The 17,964-nt window shown below is 48.3% G+C and overlaps 1 protein-coding gene across 28 annotated transcripts in view; it reads right to left on the bottom strand.

Moving 5' to 3' along the window:
• The window catches only part of GRAMD1B (GRAM domain containing 1B), a 227,559-nt gene that overhangs the window by 150,939 nt on the left and 58,656 nt on the right, over positions 1-17,964 (bottom strand). For 4 of the 28 annotated variants that reach the window (XM_070625078.1, XM_070625079.1, XM_008518556.2 and 1 more), the window contains exon 1: positions 11,600-12,095. The exons of 14 other annotated variants lie outside the window; for them this stretch is intronic. In XM_070625078.1, coding sequence (XP_070481179.1) covers positions 11,600-11,973 — 374 coding nt within the window. In that variant the 5' untranslated portion in view covers positions 11,974-12,095. Of the gene's footprint in view, positions 1-3,674; positions 3,981-11,599; positions 12,164-17,964 lie in introns of those variants that run through there. 10 more of the 28 variants (XM_070625077.1, XM_070625080.1, XM_070625074.1 and 7 more) reach the window with 7 other exon arrangements.

Below are 17,964 nucleotides of genomic sequence, written 5' to 3'. Positions count from 1 at the left end.
AAGTGATATCTCATAAATAATCAAGGAAACAACAAACCACTGCTCCAGTTTACACGAGCCAAGGAGCAGACTCAGAGGCCTCAAAATCACGAAAAAAAACCTCACTTCTATTAAGTAATAATATCAGCATAATTCTTCAGACACAACTACTTAATTTTGTCTTACGAGATAAAGAAGAAATGTATACTCTCTGTTTTACAAATGAGAAAGACACTGAGGCCCAGAGAGACTGAGTAACCCGCCCAGGCCACACAGCGAGAAAATGAACAAAACCAGGGCCTCCAGCCCAGGCGGCCTCAGACCATCCACTGGCCTGGTGCGAGGGCAGTCCTCCTAGGAAAAACCACCACCCTGTCTCCAGGAGCAGACGAGGCCTGCCTTCACTGATGAAGAAATGGCTCCATCCTGGGCAGACATGGGCTCCCCAGGACATGCGATGGGCTGAACACTTAGTGGATTTGCAGGAGACCTCTAGAGCCCTCTCTGCCACTGACCAGCACATGGCCTTGGCCTTCTCCACGTGCTCAAAGGTGAAATGAGCACACAAATCCTAGCCACCATGAAGACTAGATTCTCTGAGCAAGATGCAGAACCAGAACTGTAGGTACTAACAAGGGGCAGCTCAGTGTGAGAGAAGAAAGGCGATATGGTGGTGAAACCCTAGGACCCTCCTTTCCTCTCCCTCCCGGCAGATCTTTTCCTCAGACCTATTTTTTTTTTTTTTATGCTTTAGTTTGAATTCCGTATTCTACTGAAATTATCTTTTTACATGTTGATCTGCCACACAGGCTGTGAGCTCCTCAATGGAGGGGCCATCTGTATCCATCTTTGCATCCCAAGCAGACAGCACAGCACCTGATTCCCTGTAAGTGCCAATAAATGTGTGTTGAATTGTGAGAATTACCTCTCCCGAGTTATCTACATTTTCAAGCCTACTCTCTCTGACTGCTAAACAAAAGGCATGTCCACTGATAGAGGCATTTTGGGAAGCAATCCAAGCATAGTGAAGGCACTTCAGAGAGAGAGGAGTCGTTCAGTGTTCCTAAGAACTTTCTGAATGGCCGGGCTTCTTTCTACTCTGCTCACTTCTAAGACTAGTTCTGCTTCTCAACATGGGGCTGCCAGTTCCTCCAATAAGTCTGTACGTCTCCACTGCCCCCACTGGAGAACGAGTGAGGTACAAGAAATTGGTGTACAAAATCAGGACTTCCCTCAGAATCTAGAAAAAACAGCCCAAGCTACTATTAATGAGTCTCTGAAGGAATAGTCTCACAGGACAATGGCCAGATATCCTCTCATCTTCACTGAGGACAAAACAAGAGAAAATGAGTTTGAATTGTACCCTGAGGGATTTCAGTTAGATCTTAGGTAGAACTTTCTGAATAGTATGGCTTGAAAACAGAGAAGTAACCAAGAGAGGTGATGCAATCCTCTTCGCTGGGGTCTTTTTTTAAAAAAAGTGAGATCTTGGGGCTGGCCCCGTGGCCGAGTGGTTAAGTTCCTGTGCTCTGCTGCAGGCGGCCCAGTGTTTCGTTGGTTCGAATCCTGGGCGTGGACATGGCACTGCTCATCAAACCACGCTGAGGCAGTGTCCCACATGCCACAATTAGAAGGACCCACAAGGAAGAATATACAACTATGTACCGGGGAGCTTTGAGGAGAAAAAGGAAAAAAATAAAATCAAAAAAAAAAAAAGTGATCTCTTCACATGTCAGGAACATGTGGTTCACCATCGACACAGATAGAGAAAACACACGTTATCACCCAAGCTCAGGGCAAACTGTTCTCAGGAGAAGCTCCACCCTGTTCAGAGTAACCTTTATTACTGCCACTCCATACAACCCTGACAATCAACAAAAAGGTCAGAAAAAGCTGCAGAGTGTAATGACCCAGCCAGAAAACAAATGCGTGCTAGATCAAGGCCGATTGCTCTGAGAGTTCAGACTGGCAGTAATGTACGAGCCTGGGTCATGGAGAAGACAAGGACAAGGCTAACTGGCATCCGCTTTGACAGGAGGGTTCCTACCCCACTTTGGAGAAATATCTCATCCTGATGGCTCCTCCAGAAACAGAGCTTTGGAAATTCCTTTTTCTTTTTCCTTATTTCACAGACTTACCTGTCCTCAACCTACCCACCTATGTTCTCCCTTACCTTCTACAGGTACAAGGTACAGAAGAGCCGGTGAAAAAGAAAAGTCTCTCAATTAAAAAGAAAATCTGAATAAGAAAAACGTCTGGAAGATAATACACCAACCTTGCTATTAACAGATTTGTTTTGTTTTGTTTTGGTGAGAAGGATTCACCCTGAGCTAACATCCGTTGTCAATCTTCCTCTTTTTTTTTTTTTTTGGCTTGAGCAAGATTAGGCCTGAGCTAACGTCTCTGCCAATCCTCCTCTACTTTGTATGTGGGATACCTCCACAGCATGGCTGATGAGTGGAGTAGGTCCACGCCTGGGGCCCGAACCTGTGAACCCCAGCCACAGAAGTGGAGCGCCCACAGAACTTTAACCACTCAGCCACAAGGCCAGCCCCCCAACACTTTTATATTAACCAGCTATTTTATTACACACACAATAACCACTGACTTTTGCAATGTAAAAATTTCTTTTAAGACAACAAGCTGGAAGACCCTTGGAGAGACTCAAAAGTGTGTCACTAAACTAAACATCCACTGTCTTTCTGTATTTTCCTAATTGCTGGGGCAAACAGTGCAAGGGTGGCCCATCCTTCCCCAAACTGGGCCCCTAGGCAAATTCTTTTTCCATCGTTGCAAAAAAAAGGGGAAAAACCAAATGGGTTGTTGACTGTTTTTGTAGTCCCCTCACTCTACCCCCTCATTTCCTGACTAAACTTCTACCCAGAAGCAGCAAGACTAAACATCTCTGTGGTCAGACTGGAGGTGAGAGGCGCCAGGCTGGGAAAGCCATTACCCTAGGGTTGCACTGACATGGAGAGACCTTAAAAAGAATGAAGAGGCTCCAGAGAGGTGACAGTTAGAAATTGGTCGAGACTTTGGGGCAGAGGCCTGAGTTCCAGGCCATAACCCAGATCTGCCACCATGGCGTGCCTAATCACCTTATTTCTTTATCTTATCTAGAAATCAGAGTAGAACAACCGGAGTCTCCACCCAGTTAGAGGGTGTGCAAAGGATGGAGAAGAAAGTACTTCATGTCATCTGGCCAAAAAAATGTCTCAGGGCCTCAAATGAAAAAACCATGGATTTACCAATCCCTCTCCTCTTCTACCGCTAGTCTTAGCTAAGGCACAGCCTCATTTTCCTGGTGATGATTTTGAACTATATTATCTGAATCAAAAATCTAGACACACGGTCTGAAAACAGAGAATATCTGACACCAGGACTATCTTTCGGAGGTGGCACGGGCTGCCCACAGTGGTATGAGGGGGTCGCAGGCCACTGCCTGACATCTCTTTTCACCAGCTCAAAGCATCTGCATCCTGCCTCCAGCCTCCCTTCTCCCACCTGAAGGCCCACATTCGATTTTCGATTTTCGGTTATGCATCCCTGAGGGAAGCTTTCCTATCTCCTCTGAAAGGAGGAAGATTCCTCAGGCCCCACAGTCACAGGTCACAAGCTCATAGACCTTCTGCTCCGAGACATTTAAAAGCTGTATCTTTCCTCACACCAGTCACAACAGCCCCTCGGCGACTCACCATACTGATTTGGGCTCCGGAGGAAAGAATCCCAAGAGGGCAGAGGCTCCAGGAAAAGCCCTCAGATTTCATACAGCTCGTGTACACACAGCAACCCAGCAACCATCCCCGGGCTCTCACGCCGGCCTGACTCTGCGTCCAAACACCTGCCTCCAGGCCCAGCGGCTCACCCGTGGGTCAGCAAGGACACTCCCCACTGGACGCAGAGCCATTCAGATGCCTTAATGAAAACTTCAGAGTTACCCTGGATGCAATTATCAGTGACCAGCAGAGCAACTGGCAGACAGATAGTACCTAGGAGAAACTAAGCAAGCAGGACAGGATTATCACCTGTTAATCTACCCCATGATCGCCCCAGTCTCTTGCCTCACATGTAACTGGCACCTGATGAGTGCATAACCACCATGGAAACTCTCAAAATACCAACTCCCACAGAGGAAGCTGGCCAGTGTGATCAGCCCACAGGACTCCATCCCCACCCTCTCAGTTTCCATCAGTTGTTTGACTCTGGAAACCACATCTACAGCCAAAGGCTGGCTGCTTCTCACGGAGCAGTTCACTTTGGCTCGTCAGCATCACCCTCACACATGGCTGCGCTCGCCCACAACCTGCACCCATTTCTCCTCAGCATCCTTCCCATCCTCCTGACCTCGAAACTACCTTCCCTCAGAACCTTCCCCTCCACATCCATACATCCTCAAACACTCAAGGGCTGTTTCCAGGCCCTGGGGTGATGGTACAGTGTAGCTGTGAAGGGCTCAGGCTCTGCAATCAGGAGAACATGGTTCAAATCTCACCCTTGCTTCTGTGTGACCAGGAGCAAGTTAGGCTCTGAACTTCAGGTTCCTCAGCTGTAAAACCCACCTGGGGGGTTTGCTGTGAGGATTAAATGTGATTGTGTATTTAAGATGCTTAGCAGAAAACTTGGCACAAAGTAAGACGCAGTCCTGCCCTCAAGGAATTATGGGTCTGCTAGAGGTTTTTGCTAGTTTAACCTTATCCAGCATCGATTACTTAGTTAATCCGCTGAAAAATCACAGGTGTCCTTTGCATTTGTTGCTCTGTGTTAAGAAAGAACTGAGTTTTCTCTCTCCCCACTCCCTGTGATTCTCTAATGTGGCAGGGTACTCACAGAGGTGACAGGTAGAGCATCGGGATGCACACAGCACCTGCTGCCCTGAAACTGAGCTGAACCGGAAGCAAGACTCCATCCAAAGATGAGAGGAAGGGAATGAAAAGTCAAGATAAAAACACCAATGATGTATCTTCATTACCTGCAAACCCACATACCAGCTAGGCTGGCACTAGGCTGGGCAGAATCAGGGACAGGTGCCACCTGAGGCCAGATGTGCAGCCCAGCAGAAGCCCTGGGCCTCCAGGTTGAAAAGACTCTCTAGCTGCCAGCCTGCTAGAGTGTGAGCAGTGTTGAGAGGGTAGGTGTGTTATACAGAAGAGGGGACAGAATAGCCCAGGGTAAAGGAGATGCAAATGGTGATAATGGGAGAGCACCCTGGGCAGAGAGAAGCAGAGAAGTGCTTCTGTGTCTCCTGGAAAAATAGCTGCAGTTAGCCACCCACACCTGCTCACTTGCCCCTTGTCAGCTTTCCCTTCCCCCTCCAGAGAATGAAGACAGGATGCCATCCTGGAAGACGTGGCTCCATCCAATTTCTGACTTCTTCCCATAAGGCAGCAGGTCAGACTGGGGCTCTGATCCTCAGTTGAGTTTTGAATAATCACCACAGCCAGATATGGCCAAGGGATACAGGGAGACACACAGTACAGATTCTAAGAGCTTGCCTGTCCACTTCAGACTACATTATTCACAGAGCTCAGAGGACAACATGGCCAGCAAAAAAGCGGTGCCATCTTATGTTAAACAAACCCTGCTAGACTGCTGGGAGAACAATGCAAGGCTTCGGGCCTCCACCTCACCACTCCATTCACACAGAACAGCAAGAATTAGTTGCCTCAAATACCACTCTGAGCATGTCTCTCCCAGGTTCCAGAACCTACAATGGCTCTCCATTGAGATGAATCCTCTTTGTATATAAAGCGCACTGTCTATAGGACCTCAATACATCTTTGTTGACTGACTGATTAATTGAAATTCAAACTCTGCAGCATAAATCACAGTCTGTCAGCCCATCAGCTCACCACCCTCACTTTCCCACATCCCTCATCAAGACCACACTTGGTCATCCATCCCCACCTTGAAACCAACACACCTAAATGCTTTCTACAACAGGTATTTGGTACCCGCTCAAAACTCAGCTTTGCACAGAAAGGAGATTCGTGGCTGCCTCGGGCAGGGCGGGCATGGGGGATAGGAGGATTGAGGTGACATATGGGGGTACAAGTTTCTTTTCGAGGTCATGAAAACGTTTTAAAATTGACTTGTTAGTTACATTTATCTGTAAACATACTAAAAATCACTGAATTATACATTTTAAAAATGAGTGAACTGTATGGTATGTAAATTATATCTCAATAAAGCTGCTAAAAAAAACCTCTCTCTGGACTCATCTCCTCCAGGAAATGTTCCCTGATTTATGAATAAGGAGAACTGCATTCCAAACAGTAGAGAAAAAGGAATCATTCAGGGGCCAGCCAGGTGGTGTAGGGGTTGAGTTCGTGCGCTCCACCTCAGTAGCCCGGGCTCGCAGGTGTGGATCCTGGGCACAGACCTACACACCGCTCATCAAGCCATGCTGCAGCAGGCGTCCCACATATAAAGTAGAAGAAGATGGGCACGGATGTTAGCTCAGGGCCAGTCCTCCTCAGCAAAAACAGGATGACTGGCAGCGTATGTTAGCTCAGGGCTAATCTTTCTCAAAAAAAAAAAAAAAAAAGGAATCATTCATTCACTCATTATTTATTCATCAACAAACATCTACGGGTCATCATGAAAAATCAGGCACAGGGCTAGACAGCGAAGATACAAAGAGGAACCCGAAAGGATCGGACTGGGAGTATTTCTGTACTGTACCCCAAGGTCCTCAGATTCCCAAAGCATGCTAACTTTACCATTTTCTCCCCCTCTTTCTTCCTAGGGTTAGGGAGAGCAAAGAGGTATCCTGACCTTCTTTTCAACTTTGTGCAGTTAAAATCCACAAGCTGTGGCCCTCTTGGCCCCTTGGCTTCTAACACATCAGACAGAATTCCACCGCAGGCCTGAAAGGTGCTTTTCTCTGTTGTGGAGGGTTTGATCTGGAGTAGGGAATGTGAAGAGGAAGGATGCCATGCTGGGCTTGGTATGCTAATCCCCCCTAATCCAAGCCAGAGCACAGTCATTTTCCAACCATCATTTCCAAATCGTGTAATGTGCGAGGAGTCCCAGGTGCAGCTCCAGGACACATGAGCGTGTAACCTCAGCTCTCAAGAACACAGCCCCTCCATGGGAGACACTCACAGAAGAATGACAGGAATCCTTCACCCTTGCACAGCAAGGGGAAGTTTACAGAACATTTTCACGTGTATTACTCCTGAGACCTCCCATCAAACCCCAGATCTCCCCTTCCACAGGCGGAGGAAGCAAACACACAGAGGTGAAGTGGTGTGCCCCAGGCTCCACAGCTAGAAAATGACAGAACTTAAATTTAAACCAAAGTCTCCTGACTTTAAGTCCAATATTCTTTTTTTTTTTTTTCTTCCAAGGAAGATTAGCCCTGAGCTAACATCTGCCAATCCTCCTCTTTGTTCTGAGGAAGACTGGCCCTGAGCTAACATCCGTGCCCATCTTCCTCCACTTTATATGTGGGACGCCTGCCACAGCATGGCCTGCCAAGCAGCACCATGTCCGCACCCGGAACCCGAACCAGCGAACCCCGGGTCACCAAAGTGGAAAGTGCACACTTAACCACTGCACCACCGGGCAGGCCCAAATCCAATATTCTTTGTGCTCTGTTGCCTCTAAACGTCAGTTCCTTCTCAGGGCATCTTGTTGGGCATCTATATGCACCTATTCACTTGATTGCTTCCTTTCTTTCCAAGAAGCCATCTAATTCCAAGGCCTAAAAATGACGGGTTTTTGTTTTAGCCACAATCCAGACAGATTCCAACAGGAGGCTGTATAACAGTGGTTAACAGTAGAATTTGAGTCAGAAAATTTGGGGTTTGAAACCAGCCTGCCTTTGTCTACATACAGGTTTCCCCTACTATCCGAAAGTTCGCTTTATGCCATTTTGCTTTTAAGAAAGGTCTACGTTAGTACCTGTTTCTGCTAACCACAACAAATTCGAAGAAGTTTTTTGCTTTTAGGAAAAAAGGTAAAAATGGTGTTCAGCGTTTTGTGACAAGCCATCACAGAGAATAAGCAGTCAAGCATACTGTCGTATTTCAAGCCTTGCACATCAGCCACATCAGCTATATCAGCCACAGCAGACAATGAACCTCGACCTTCGACATGGAGGCAGGCAGACACAGAAGAAGGTGCTGACATTAGGGACCTGCCTGCCTTGAGGGATTCAGACAATGATGAGATGTTAACAGAGGACCCCCTTCCTCTCTCTCCTACATGCCAGTCTCCTGTACCTCTCACCACTCCAACCTCTGATGACTTAGCCTAACACACCATCACCACCACCACCACCTCTCAGCCCTCCCGTGTGCTGTCTTCCCCATTCGAGAAAGTGAAACTATACTGCACACACATTATTTTCTACTTTATAGAGGCTGTGTATTTATCATATCATTCCTGATTTTACTATATATTAGTCCTATTTTAGGTTTTACGTTTTGGGTTTTTTAATGAATATATTACCATTTTTTTCTTTTTGAAGATTGGCACCTGAGCTAACAACTGTTGCCAATCTTTTTTTCCCTTCCCAAAGCCCCCCAATACATAGTTGTATATTCTAGTTTTGAGTGCCTCTGGTTGTGCTATGTGGGACATCGCCTCAGCATGGTCTGACAAGAGGTGCCATGTCCATGCCCAGGATCCGAACCAGCGAAACCCTGGGCCGCCAAAGCGGGGCATGCGAACTTAACCACTTGGCCATGGGGCTGGACCCCGGTTTTACGTTTTACTTGGTATGATTTGGTAGGTTATTTTTTAGGTCTGGGAATGCTCAAAATTTTTCCCATATAAATTAATAGTAATTGCCTCTTCACTTTAAGGCATTTCCGCTTACAAAAGGTTTCATGGGAACACGATTTTTGGATTTCGGGGGAAACCTGTATATACATATATTCTTCTCATTCAACGGGCCACCATTTAAAAGAACTCCCTTAATGGGAATGCAAACTGGTGCAGCCACTATGGAAAACAGTATGGAGATTCCTCAAAAAATTAAAAATAGAACTACCATATGATCCAGCTATTCCACTACTGGGTATCTATGCAGAGAGCTTGAAGTCAGCAATTCCAAAAGTCCTATGCACCCCAATGTTTATTGCAGCATTATTTATAATCATCAAGATGTGGAAGCAACCTAAGTGCCCATCAACAGATGATTGGATAAAGAAGATGTGGAATATATATACAATGGAATACTACTCAGCCGGAAAAAAGAACAAAATCGTCCCATTTGCAACAACATGGATGGACCTTGAGGGAATTATGTTAAGTGAAATAAGCCAGATAGAGAAGGACAATCTCTGTATGACTCCACTCATATGAGGAATTTAAACCTGTGGACAAAGAGAACAGATTAGTGGCTACTGGGGGAAAGGAGGGGTGGGGGGGTGGGCACAAAGGGTGAAGGGGTGCACCTACAACACGACTGACAGACAATAATCTACAACTGAAATTTCACAAGATTGTAACCTATCATTAACTCAATAAAAAATTTTTAAAAAAAACTATAAAAATACATAAACTCAGGGGCCGGCCCAGCGGCCCAGTGGTTAAGTTCGCACGCTCTGCTTTGGTGGTCCGGGGTTTTGCGGGTTCAGATCCTGGGCGCAGACATGGCACCGCACATCAAGCCATGCTGAGGCGGTGTCCCACATGCCACAACTAGAAGGACCCACAACTAAAAATACACAACTTTGTACCAGGGGGCTTTGGGGAAAAAAGGAAAAATAAAATCTTTAAAAAAAATAAAAGAACTCCCTTAAACTACTCCTAAGACGTGAACATCCTTCCTGATTTTAAGAGTATGTTCCCTGTTCCAACAAAAATGAAGAATCCACCGCAGCCTTAGACAACTCGCAAAACCAGGAAAGCCGTCCTTAAATCTAAGCAAATCCACCCCATCCCCACCCTGGCCAGCAATGCAAGGCTCCTTTCCCGATATTTTGTCCTCAATATACATGGCAGAATCTCAAGGTCAAAAGAGGGTCTCTTTTAGGGTCTCTCACATTTGAGGGGAACATTGACAAACTATGACAAACTATTTTAGTTCAAGTTTAGCTCCCTCCCAGCTTGCCCCACTTGCCTCTACTCTGTGGAAAAGGCAGCAAGATGAAGCACCAGAACAGAAAGAATTGTTATCCCCAGGTCCACAAAAAGCCCCACAACAAAGCACCACAGGGATAAGCACATCCAGTCATTGCTCCCAGAAGAGAAATCCTGGAAGGCTTAGCATGCTCATCTTCTGTAAACCTGGCCCAGCTCCTCAGCGTCCCCTCAAAGACACATGGCCCACCCTGTTCTTAGGCCTTTGTCCCTACTGTTCTCCTTTCCTGATCTCACGCCCACGACCTCGTATTTTTCCTGTTATTTCCTACCACCTATCTGTATTCATCATGGTTTCAGCGTCTTCCTTCTGGAAGGCTTCCTCCTCTCTCTTCTTGCATGTGGCACACACAGCATATGTCTTCAATGCTTCTATCGCAATATGAGTGAAACTCATATCTTAATTTCATATGCAAGTCTCCTCCCCCCTCCTCCTTAACTTCCACATCCCCTCCTTCTACTCAGCCCTCCTCCTCTCCCTCCACAACCATATCACCATTAGCTGGTGCCACTCTGAGCTCATAAGAATATTCAGTAAATACCTGTTGAATTGAAATGAATGAAACTGAATAGATTGGGAGGAGGAGGCCTGGGGAAGGTGGCCAATCGCTCAGTTGCCCCACACAAGAGCACAAACCACCATTGTGACACAGGGCCCTAGAGTCTAAAAGTAAATGAGTAGGGCTCATGGTATCAACGAAGAGTGGAAATTCCACGCCAGCTCCACCAGACCACGGGTTTAGCTCAAACACAACTCCTGGCCAAGGCTGCATGAAGCTGCACTATGGTTTTCTATACCAAGTTGTAAGGTAAGCGAACTTGCCCCACTACTCAGACCACCACATTTACCCAGGCAAAAAAGTAGCTGGCACAAACCACAGTGGTGTGGACCAGGCCTAGACGTCGAAACAATCTCTGTGGTAGGAACTATGACTCACTTAACACCAATACTCTGCCAGCTCCTCTACCGGTGTGGGCCAATAAAGGCAACCTGATGTAGCCAAAAATAAAGTTATAAAAATTGAAATGGAGTTCACAAACATAAGTCTAAGTGCAGGACCCACTTAACCTCTCTCATCTTCTGCTATCTCCATCTGTTAAATGGGAATAATAGCAGTACCTACCTCAAAAACTTTTTGTAAAGATTAAATTTGGAAATAGATGGTGAGGCGCTCACCCTAATGACCCGCACATGATAAGGGCTGGATAAATATTAGTTGTTGTGGCTTTTATTATTCATTCTGCTGTGAGGATGGAAAGAGATGGAATGCAGCGTGAAGCCCCATGTAAACGTGTTACATAATATAAAGTCAATGGTCCCTAGCGCTGGGTCTGGGAGACGGGTGACGCGAGGGGAAGCTCAAGTACCACCAGCCCTGGTGCGGGGCGCCGTGCTCGAAGCCGACTCTGCTAGAGGGCTCCTGCATTCCTCGCCGAAGTTTCCGCTAGGATGCCCTGGGGCCCCGGACGCCTCTAGGGAAGAGGAGGAGGAAAGGGGAACAAGGCAGGAGGCGGAAGAGGGACGTACCTGCTTTCACTGCACTCCTTCCGCTCCCTCACCCTCAGCCACTTGCGGAGGAGGAAGCGTTTTCGGCGCGGGGAAGCGCTGGGTGTGGAGCAATTGGACCACGGGGTGTCCTCGTCGCTGGAGGGCGTGATCTCGATAGACGGCAGCTGCAGAAACTCCTTGCCAGGGGCCAGGACGCCGGGCAGGTCCTGGGCCAGCCCGGCCTCCAGGCTCTGCTCCTGCACGTTCCTCATGCGGCGCATCTTGAAGCGCCGGCGGCGGAGCGTGGGGGTCGACGAGCTGGACCAGACCGGGCTGCCCTCGGGCGCGCCCTGCGGCTCGGGCACCTGCAGGGCGGGCAGCTGGAGGTTCTCCATCATGTTGGCCGCCGGCATGGGTCCCCGTCGCCTCTGCGCTTCTTCGGCGCCCTCCGCCTGCCGTCCCGCTCCCGCCTGCCGCGTCCTGCTCCCCACCCCTCGGCCGCCGCGCGCTCGGCCCTCTCACGTTGGGAAACGCTCGCCGCTCGAGCTGCAGGAAGAGCGAGTCCCTCTCCCGGGGCGCCGCGAGCAGGGGGCGCGAGGGGGCGCGGTGGGGCGCGCGGCCGTCCGAGGCTAACTTTTGCGCGCGCCGGTCCCCCCGGCCGGCCACGGCGCTCGCCCTGTCCGCCGCCGGAGAGGCGCCCCGCGCGCGCCCGGAGCCGCCTGCCAGCCACCCGGCCGCCCTGCTGGGGCTCCCCTCGTGCGCCCGCTTGTCTCCTTCCGCGGCTCTCCCTCGCTCGCTTGCGTCTTTGCCTTAGCGGGACTCGGCAGCCCGGGGCCCCAGGGGGCAGCTCCACACACTCAGCGGTTTGCGTTCGGCAGGGCAGGTTGGGGAGCCGGCTTGGCGCTGCAGGGAGGCAGAGAGCAGGAGGAAGAGGCAGAGGTAGGAGGGAGAAGGAAAGAGAAAGAGAGGAAGCGAGACACTGGATAAAAACAAAAAAGGAGGAGGAGCAGGGGGCTAGGAGGAGGGTGAAGGGAGGTCATTTCTGTTAAGAAAGGGCATGCACAGGCAGCGACAGCTAGTGTAACTGTACGTGGAATCCCTTGGGGAGGGACTCTACCTCGGAGTAAGGGCTGCTCCAATCAGCCTAATGAAACAGGATCACAAACCAAACTTTCTCAAAGCGACGATTGGCCAGGCAGCGCTCATTAATCCAACTCCCTGCTTTATCTTGGGGGGAGGGGGCGGGGAAGGGAGGAGTCAAGGAATTAATTCAGTCCTCACTCTCCAAGGCCATCCTATATACGGGGTTGTCCGAAAACTAGGGGACTTTTCAGCTGCATCTCTTCTCCTAAGAAAGGTGTCTTCTCAGAATTATTTGGGGTACAGGTGGGGACACAGGAAGCCTGGGCATAATGAAAGGGAGACAGCAAAGTTCCTGGAGGCTGCTTCCAAAATGACAAGCTGAGAAGAGAGGACAGTTCTCCTGTGGAATGAGCTGAGACGGCAGACATGACATACCAGGGAAGGACAGACAACAGGATCTGAGAGACACAGGACACAGAGAAGTAAGGAAAAGGGACTGCTCCCTGTACATCTTGAGCCACCCTGTCAATACCATAGCCCCATCCCAAGCAAAGTAGGAAATTGGGGAGGATGAGCACCCAGGAAGCAAAGCATCCAGCAAAGCCCCAGGGAGCTGAGGGTATTCCCTTTACATTCCCGGGAATGACTTGAGTTCTGCTTCGACCTGCAAGAGGCATAGACTGGGTCACAAAAAGTCTAGTATGTCCCCAGGACATGGAACCTAGAAAGTCTGGATCAGTCCTGTAGTGTCCCGAGCTATGCTGACCCACTCACTCCCTAGACTCAGGTACCACCCGGAGAGATTGGCCCTAGAACTGATCCACCTTACTGAGGCACTGTGTGGGGACTGAGTCGAGAGCAGCCCTGCTTCTAGAGCAGAGGCTCTATCGCCCATCCCCCCTCCCAGCCCAGTGCATTTGCCTCTCCAGTAAGTCCTGCATATAAGAACCAAAGTAGAGATGGTAGCTTTCAAATAGACCAGGAGGAGCACAAAAAGAAGCACCATTAAGTCCACAATGCACTCCACCTATTCTCTGCCCCTCTCTGTGAGCCCAGTTTCCAGTAGGGAGCCAATGCCGCTTCTGTGCCAGGAGGAAGGTCATGGGAACATTTCACAAGTGTCCCAAAGCTGAGGAAAAATCACATTCCTGAAGACCACAAGAACTCATTGCAAGAAAATATGTCCCTATGGTTCAGCAAGACATCAAATGCGACAGTTGGCCATGGGTGCATCAGGCCTTGTAATGACGCATGGAGGGCAACTCAAGATATTGCGACCTTGAACAACCTCCAAGAGGCCGGGAAACTGAGTATGTTTTGCTTATGGAGAGAAATACTGTGGCCAAGAAAGCCAAGGCCAGACCCACTGTCAATGACTCCCCAGAACAGCGGTGCCGACTGATTTCTGACTCTTCCACATCCGGCCACTGGCTCTCTCAAGGGTGGTTTGGTATCACTCTATTTTAACTCCCAGACGTGGCACGGAAAGGAAGAACCCCTTCCCAGAAGGTGTCAAGCCTGGCAAGGAGAAGGACACTTCTTCCGGCTCCGGGAATGCTGAGGAGGCTGGGCTGTATGTAACTCCAAACTTCAGGATCCGGAGCTAAGCCAAGGCACACAGAGTGGCTCACTGCCTTGGATTGCCTCCAAGGAGCGCTTGGCAGGGGAGCTGATAAGTTCTCAGTTCAAGGAAGTTGCCCTGTGTAGGGGGTCTCAGGCGTTTAAGAGGCGAAGGGAAGCTAGGACACTACCGTTCACTTGGAAGCCAAGAAAAACCCCAAAACACACAAAAACCCAGTAGGTTCCACAATAAGGGGCCAAAATATTCAAAGGGTATTTTGGGGAAAGGGAGATTCACAAGGGGAGCAGCCCCCTTGAAGTTTACCATGGGCACTCTGCATTTAAATGTAAGCCTCTTAAAAGGAAAAAAAGCCACCAGCTCCCTCTTCCCACACTTTTTCCACCCACAATAGATTCCGGACCTAAAATCTAAAATCGTATAAGACTTAATTTAAGCCTTGGGCTCAGCAGTAGTTGAGAAGGATCATTTACATTTCACCTGGCCTGAGGGAAAACCTCAGTCAAAGTAAATGTGAGCTGGCTTCACTTGGCTGGGAAGCAGACACCCAGAGTCCCTCAAGGCCCCTGCACTGTTCTTGCTCACTTCCCCCAGGCAGGCCCTTCTTTCCCTCAAGGCTTAACTTTTTCATCCGTTAAAACCTGATTCAAAACACATCCCCTGTCCCCCGACCCAGCTGTTTCTGTTTGCTTCTTATGATGCACTATCAAGTAAGATGATGAATGGGACACTACTTCGAAAACGAAATGCCCTACAGTTACAAGCCATCATTACTCTTAAGGCTGTAAGTGTGGTGAGAGAAGAACCTTTGATTCCATCCAGTGTCCTGTGTGTTTTGTTAGGATAGTTACCTTTACACTTTTGTAAAGGGCTTTCATAGACAGTATTTTATCTTCCCAGTGACCCTAGGAGTTTGGGAGAACAGATGTTATTATCCTCATTTTACAACTGATTAAAGTGAGACACAGAAAGACTCAGTAATTTATCCAAGCTCATAGATAAATAATAAATATTCAATGACAAAGCCAGAACTTGAACCCAGGTCTTCTGAAGCCAGTTAGAGACCACCAAAATCTCATCAAGTGCTTCAGCTCTGGAAAGCAGGTCCCTGATAGCATCAGAATTTTCCAGCCCTGAAATAACATGTAGCTATTCAATTCCATCAGTTATTTTACAAGTGCAGAAATGGAAGCACAAAGTTCTGAAAAACAATTTCCCAAAGCAGCTGATGTCAGGGAGTCAGGACCAAAGAGTTTCCACAACCCACTTCGGGATCTCAGCCACTGCATTCCTCTCAAAGTCTCCCCTCCCCACTTCTCTCCCATACTTGACTCTCAGCAGACTCTGGCCCTCCAGACAGGTGGTGGCCAGAACAACCTGGCCGCCCCTTCCTCCACCCCGCAGCCAGCCCTCTGACTTTAAATGAAAGGAGCTCATATTACCAAGCAACTGTTGTTTATCCTCAGCTGTTCAGGCTCCCTTTTCCTACAGACACAAGACACCCAACACCTGTCTATTACTTCTGGAGGCCCACAAACTATATAGTCCATTATTCAGCCGAAACTTCCAGGAGAGAACTTAAGTGAAAAACAGCAGCTGTGAGGCTAGATGGTGCCTGGGTGGCATCCAAGTGAGTGTGAGGTGGAAAGGGCAGGCCCCCACCAGCCCACCTGCCCCAGGGATGCCAAGGGCAAGACAGGAGTGTCCCTTCCAACACTGCTGCCTCAAGACAGACAGTCCCCACCCTCAAGTTTGCGACACAGAGTCTCTCTCCTGCACAACACTGAGAATGGCCAAACCCAAGGGCTGGCCTGTGTACAAGGGAAAGAAGCAGGCAGTGGGCATATGGGAAGTGGAATTTGTTGCTATCAGGGAAGGTGGAAATACTGATAGAAATGTGAACAGTGCTGTGAGAGCAGTGTTATTAACTGTCTTCAAATACAACACAAAGGATTCTCTAGCTCTCTTTCTGTGGTTGAGCAAGAGGAAATGAGTTTGCATAGAGCACAGCATGGGAGATTCAGGTTAGATGATAAACATTTCCTAAGAGTAAGGCCAGTTAAGGACTGGAATGCATGACCAAGGATGGTTAGAAAGTGGCTTTCTCTGCACATCTTTAAAGGTAACTTGTGCCTACTTAGACGCAATGGCAGGAAAGAGATGAGCTCTTAAAGGCCCAGTTCCCACTCTACCATTGCGGGTCTGTGAGACCCAGATTAAAACAAAGTCCATTTGAACTGATGCATTTCTGGCCCCAGGCATTTTGATTGTTGGATACTAAACACCTCCCTGAATCCCACAAACAGCTTTAATATCTTGCATGGTGACACAGAAATACAGGGATCAATCACTGGGGTGGTGATGGGGCAAGGGGCTGGGGCTGGGGAGTATGGACATAAGAGAAAGAATTGGAGAGAATAAGCTTCAATCCCTCCCGGGGTAGCTCATTTCTATTCCTTTCATGAGTCCCCACCTCATTTCCCTGTGCAGGAGCTAGCTACTGAAGTCAGATGAAACCACATTGACTTTGGGGTGGTTAGAGGATGCTGGCTAAACACAATCTAAATAAAACCACCGTTGACCAGCCCTCATGTCCAGCTTCTCCTTCTGAGGAAAAGGAAGAAAATGCTGTAAGACTTCTATGGAGTCTCAGTTCCCGAGAACAGAGCGCTTGGTGAGGCCTCTCAGCCGTGGGGACGGCACAAGGTTGGCCGAGCGCTTCCGCTAGCCTTCAGCAGGGGCCAGGGTGAGCAATGACGTCACCTCAGGAGAAGGACTGTCACCAGATAAGCCTTCCTGGTTTAACTGCTCATCAAAAGGCTTAGGAGTCAAAAAGGAATGTTTTGCACAACATATGGCTGCCCCTGATCTTGACACCAGCATACCAAGGCTCAGACAGACATCATCTCTTGTCCTCTAAATCTTACAAGGACAGTCTTTGCACAAACCGGGGCTGGAAAAGACTTCCTGAGGTCAACCCAACTGTCTCCTTGGTGTCCATTCCAAGGAAGGCAGGTGGTCTGCTCTGGGTACTCTGATGCTTTCCTCTGAACTGTCACCAGATACTATTGGCACTGTAAGAAAGTGATTAAGTGCACAGGCCCAAAGGCATGCTGTCTGAGCTATAGCCCCTTCTCACCACTTACTAGCTGTTGATTTGGGGATAAGTTATTTAATTTCTCTGTGTCTCAGTTTCCTCATCTGTAAAACTAAGATAGTTAATAGCATCTCCCTCGTGGGGTTGTTATGAGCATTAGAACAGCGCAGGGCACTTAGAACAGTGCTTGGCACATAGTGAGTGCTCCATAAATGTTAGCCTTTCTTCCATTGAATTAAGTCTCCTGTATAATACCCTTGTTAGCAAATATGACTATTCGTGTTGATTGTCAATTCCATTTAATTCCACAAGTACTTGTTAAGCTGGAGCACTGTGTGAGGCTCCTTACTAAGTGCTAGGGATACAGCAAGACAAATAAGACATGGTTTGTGCATGGGAGCACACAGTCTAGCAAGGCAGAATTAATTAAGTGCAAAATATAAGGGCAAACAAGGTGTGGTGGAAAGACTGATAAATTTTAACTAGAGGGAAAGAGGTGGTCTCGGCAGGCTCTATGGAGGAAGTGGTATTTAAGTTAAGACAAAGTATGAATTTCAATAGAAAAGAATAAGGCATTCTAGAATAAAGGGACAGTTTGAGTAAAGGCACTGAGAAGTAAAAACTCATGGAGAGATTTCAAAAATA

The sequence above is a fragment of the Equus przewalskii genome, chromosome 6 (genome assembly GCF_037783145.1).
Source record: "Equus przewalskii isolate Varuska chromosome 6, EquPr2, whole genome shotgun sequence".
NCBI classification, from domain to species: domain Eukaryota; kingdom Metazoa; phylum Chordata; class Mammalia; order Perissodactyla; family Equidae; genus Equus; species Equus przewalskii.
Note: the sequence above shows the minus strand (reverse complement) of the source record. Positions and strands in the feature narration are given on the sequence as shown.